This window comes from Anticarsia gemmatalis, chromosome 1, assembly GCF_050436995.1.
Source record: "Anticarsia gemmatalis isolate Benzon Research Colony breed Stoneville strain chromosome 1, ilAntGemm2 primary, whole genome shotgun sequence".
In the NCBI taxonomy this organism is placed as follows: Eukaryota; Metazoa; Arthropoda; class Insecta; order Lepidoptera; family Erebidae; genus Anticarsia; species Anticarsia gemmatalis.
In genome coordinates, this window is record NC_134745.1 from 4,455,257 (window position 1) to 4,460,602 (window position 5,346).

At 36.5% G+C, this 5,346-nt stretch overlaps 1 protein-coding gene across 1 annotated transcript; it reads right to left on the bottom strand.

Moving 5' to 3' along the window:
• Positions 1-4: 4 nt before the first annotated feature.
• MED30 (Mediator complex subunit 30) lies at positions 5-3,754 on the bottom strand. Its single transcript, XM_076113548.1, has 8 exons — positions 3,520-3,754; positions 3,021-3,139; positions 2,409-2,472; positions 1,789-1,903; positions 1,311-1,383; positions 1,098-1,232; positions 611-742; positions 5-505 (listed from the first exon to the last, which is right to left on the bottom strand). The coding sequence occupies exons 1-8, from the start codon at positions 3,638-3,640 to the stop codon at positions 410-412; spliced, it is 855 nt and encodes a 284-aa protein (XP_075969663.1). The 5' UTR covers positions 3,641-3,754; the 3' UTR covers positions 5-409.
• Positions 3,755-5,346: the final 1,592 nt, after the last annotated feature.

Sequence of the window (5,346 nt, forward strand, 5' to 3'; positions counted from 1 at the left end):
AAAGTAGAAAATATGCCATACCTATAGGCATCGGCTATATTCCTCCGACATAGGTACACTTATACTTATATTAACACTTAAATATATTTACAATGGAATACAAACACACGATGGGAGACTCACAATTATAATATTTTTTCAAGAACCAAACCTAGATTACCTAGGTGACGCGGAGTATCCGATTAGAGGTACCGCGACCTCGCCACTTTATGAGTTGAGGAACACCGTCAGGTTTTTAGTCGGTTTGCCCAAATTTAAAGCCGGAACGCCTAGCCGACGGGAGAGCCCGACAGACCCCCGCTTCCTCCCTGGAGCGGAACACGCAGTCCCATATGCCCCGGGTCATGGTTTTATCAATTAGACTATAATATTAGCATACACCTACAATATTCTAACTACTTAATACAATTTAGGATCTTCTCATAGTGAGCATGACATTTATCTCCCAAATAATAGTCCTGAGGTTTGTGATCACTTCCTTCAGCTGCTTGTTTTTCAGCACCACCTGACAACAATAAGAATGATTTAAAAACGATAATATAAGAGAAGGGCTCTAAGTTGTCAGACTATAATATTCCGTTTATACACATTCATTATTACTATAGCCTACCTGTTCTGTAAGTTCCCTGTTCTCTTCTAAAGCTAATCTGTATGATTCCGTGTTGCGTCTCTCGTCGAGCGCCTTGTTTTCCGCTTCATCCTTCAACGGTATTAAACTTTCCATGTGAGTGTACTCCATGCCCTGAAAATAACAGTAATATGAATCTCTTGTAGCAATAATGCTATAAAAATTTCAGCGTTTACCAAATAATTGATACTTAACCAACGTGAAGACTTTTTCATTAAAAACCACCACATCAAACTTAACATAATTATGCTCTAGGAAGCATATAGTATCACAAAAAAACAATCACGTACATATTTGGCTACCTCACGAGCTCACGGAAAGAAATCTAATGAACCGTGTACTCATTTGTGATTCTTGAAGCCAAACAGATTTTATTACAAGTTCATACATATTACATACTATAATGCGAAAAGACTTTTTTCCCAACCTAATATTAAGAGATTAGTTGATTATTAAGTTCATAACATACCTGACATGTTTCATTGCATTTCTCGTAAATGAGCCTCAGTCTTTTAAACAGCAGTCTTATAGTGCGGAGCTGTTCTTGCATCTTTGCTTTCTTATCGTTACTCGCGTTCTCACCGTGTTGTGTACCATTTGGAGGCTAAAACAAGTCAATTATTATTAGATGTTTTTATAAACAGTATTTTTGTCACACATGGAACAGTTCATAGCAACTTACTTGTATAGCTTTTAAAGTTTGAAAGACATCTTGCGTTCTGCTTACGATATCTTGTACTGTTTCCTGACCAAACCTGTAAAATTGAAATAAATAAACTGTCTAGTCAGGTTAGACGGTGATATAACCTTTTAGCACAATTCACCCTTTGACCGGTGCAATGACTGTGACATACAAATGACTTAAATCTATACTAATATAATAATGCTGAAAAGTTTGTTTGTTTGTTTGTTTGATCGCGCTAATCTCAGGAAAAATAAATCTTTCAGTGTTAGATAGTCCATTTATCGAGGAAGGCTATAGGCTACATATTATCACGCTACGCCCAATAAGAACAGAGTTACAGTAAAAAATGTTACAAAAATTTTGTCGCTTTCTCTCTTATGTGACGCAAGCGAAGTTGCGCGAGTCGGCTAGTATATCCTAAAGAAGTCATAAGCCATGATGAAAAGCTAGTTCTCTTATAAACTGTAGAACAAACTTGCACAATGAAGCAGTATTAAACTCCTTGTTCTGTGGTGGTTGTGCCGCGGCTGGCTGCGTGGGTGGAGGAGCAGCTCCAGCTGACACCACTGCACCACCTGCCTGCATACCACCTACAAATATGAAATGGAATGTTTGAATTAGGTGAAGGTAGACAATCCTAGGACTAAATTAAGCATTTAGTGCTGTATTCTCATGCGGGTAGTTTAGATTCGAGTAGAGAACAATACAAATATTGTACTGTGCATGACCAAATTAAGGTCTTTATTTATTCATGAAGTCAGTATGTAACTCATTTTGGCATGGTGCATAATGTACTATAAAGTATAGCCATATTAAGTGTATGAGAATGACAACAGCCAGTGTATGGTTTTAGTTATTCATTTAAATGATTATGGTATGGCATTCCCATAGCAAACATCTAAATAATACAAGCATTTGAAATAAACAAAAAATAACATAAATGTAGAGAAATTAACTATCCTTAGGGGATTAAAACATGATAAGAAACATTCAACTATCTAGCTACTTTTACTATCTGCATACAAATACCTGTAGGTAACAATTGATTTAAAGAAGCAAAATATATTTATGTAATAAGAAAGTTCAACATAGTACCTGTTTGTTGAACTGTTTGAGGTCCCATACCTGCTCCTGGGCCACCCCCCACTACACCCATAGTCTGCAAATTAAAATATCATCATAATTAGGAAAGTGTATTTTATAAATGTCTCATAGACAGTTCATTATATTTTTTTTAATAGAGGAATCAGGTCAAGTGCAAGTTATCAGACACATTAAATATTATATCACTAGAGTAACATACATAATTACATATATATACAATACTGACTATCAAAGCCCTGAACACAAAACCAATCAGATAAAAATAAAATAATTCGCCACGCCGATACCACTGCAACGGGAGGTCGTGGGTTCGATTCCCACACGGAGCAATTATTTGTGCGATCCACAAATAATTGCTTCGGGTCTGGTTGTGCTTTGTGTCCGTTGTTTGTATGTTTGTAAAAGTCCCCGCGACACAAGAGCAATTCTTAGTGCGGGAGTTGTCTTTTAAAAAAAAGCGGAAAAAGCGGAAAAAAGCGGAAAAGCGAAATGTCATTCCGTTCCATCCAAATTCATTCCAAAGTGAAATGTGTGTTCTCCATTATTCTCTTATTCTTCTACTTAATAAATAATGTCAATTTTACACTATACAGTTTGTAGTACCTGAGGCCCCATGCCCATAGTGCCCATCTGGTTTTGCATAGTGGCTCCATATGGTGGCACCATCTGATTACCCATTCCCACCATACCACCGGTGTTCGCCATGGGTCCTCCCATTACTCCTGTAAAAATGACACAATGGTCAAAATGCTAAACAAAATATGGTTTGAAAAGAACATAGTTACTGGCTAACGTGTTGAAATGAATGAAAATGTCACCAAAGAATTATGATGACCTCTCAAGTTGGTTAATGTGTTAAAAAGTAAGTAGGCGTAAGATAGTATAGTGCCCTTATATTTGCAACATCGAAATGAGCAACTGTTGGTTCTCATATATAGCAACCAATGTACACAGATTTTCAGATGCAATAAATGTACGTCTATGTCAAAGTAGTTTAACGCAATGAAAGTTCTATCTCAGCACTCGGCTTCTCTCGCGCTTGATGCCTTAGTCCTTGGCGCTATGAAATACACCACTTAGTAAGTAGACTTGTAATTTTTACCTGCTAATTGGTTGGGCATCGACTGCATCTGACCGCCCATCGGTCCAGTGCCAAATCCTGACCTCATACCGCCGGCATTGCCTTGGAAATTACCCGGAAACTGGTGGCCTTGTCCAGCCATTGTGACACAATCTTAATTAAAATCCTTTATTAAAGTTTAACAAACACAATCGGCTTTATTTACAACCGTCCGTGAAAATAACCTCAAATGCTGAAGAAGTACACTAAAACTGCTTGTCAGTGTCATTTAACATGACATTTTAAACGTCAAAAGTGGAGATACCAGTATACGCAGTCAAAACTCCTGTGTAAATAAAAATAAACTGGGCCAATATTTCATTAATATCCACTTTACTACTATTTCATTTTTGTAGATAAACCTACTGCACTAATTTAATGGTAGGTGTGTATAGTATAAGCCATAGAAATGAAAGTAAAGCAATATTGGTATATTAATTATGTACTAAGAACCCTTGAACAGACTAAAGACTAAGACGTTACAATGCGCGCATGGTTTGTATCGCTACAGAAACATGTACAGAACAGTTTCTTGACGGTTTTATAGATTGCCTAGAATGATATACCTTAAGTCTTCAGAGGAATCTGTAAAGCTAATGGGTCTTATTTTCCTTCAAATATAGTAAATTATTATCATGTGGCAACATTATTTATTTATTTTTAAAACTAAATACTTGAAACCTTGTTATTTTGGTATCGCTATTAGATGCATGCACTGTTGGTCGGGTATCTTTAGCTCCTATCCCAAATCAATACATGCCTTCATTAGACGGGATTATTTTAATAACGTGTTTTAAACTTGCCATGTCAGACCGGGGCGCGTGATGGGGACACGGCTAGGTATTGGACTGCACCGAAATTGAGTGGCGGTTCAGTGATCTGTTTCGAAGCAGTCACTACTCGAATCCTATTTTCAGTAAGTTATGAAAAGTACCTCATTTGTATTCAGTATTTTATTAATCACATCGACCACAGGCTACTTATTCGTTGTAAGTTCATGTTAACAGCAATTCTCAACTCTTCATTGCAATATGTGCTTAAGCTAGTCAGTTAAAGATAAAATACAACCGGAACATATGTGAGATTCAAACCTACGACCCCCCACAATACTAAATCCCCGACAAAAGTACCACTTGCCCGGCTTCTTATAAAGACCTGCAATAAATAATAATGATAGATAACTAATGCTCTGGTGATCAATTCATTGACTTATAAATGTTTACACTGCCTCTACACTAATTCTAAACTATATGAAATGAAGAATCGTGGATTAACACAGGTACGCTCCTACTCACTTAGCTAGGAGCAAATAGCTAGTCACATAGGTACTAACGTTTGAAATACGTAAATCAAGCGTTGGACGACTTTGCCGGAAATACTTTAAACATGAGTAACGTCCTATAATTAAAAACATATCATACTTTTTGGCACATATCGCCCTAGCAAGAAGCTGTTTAATAAATTCATTTTGACGTACATATATGCTTATTTATATATCTTCCTTATACTAAGCCTGGTATGGACTAAGCCACGATTAAAAAAAAAGTAGGTAGGTACTACAATACAATGTACCTAATATGTATAAAAAGGAGGCATTTCTGAACACTTCAATTAAAAAGTTCTCAACATTTCAGAGCCCAAGTCAGTCAATGTACTTATATTTGTTGGCTGCCTGCCAGATGTTTGGCGACACAGATTTTTTCACTGCAAATAGTATTCATATATTAAGTTTATATTTTTAAATAGACTGAGGTGTACCATCAATAGTATAAACAGTAGGGTGTATGTTGTGAAATAAAAAACATCAAA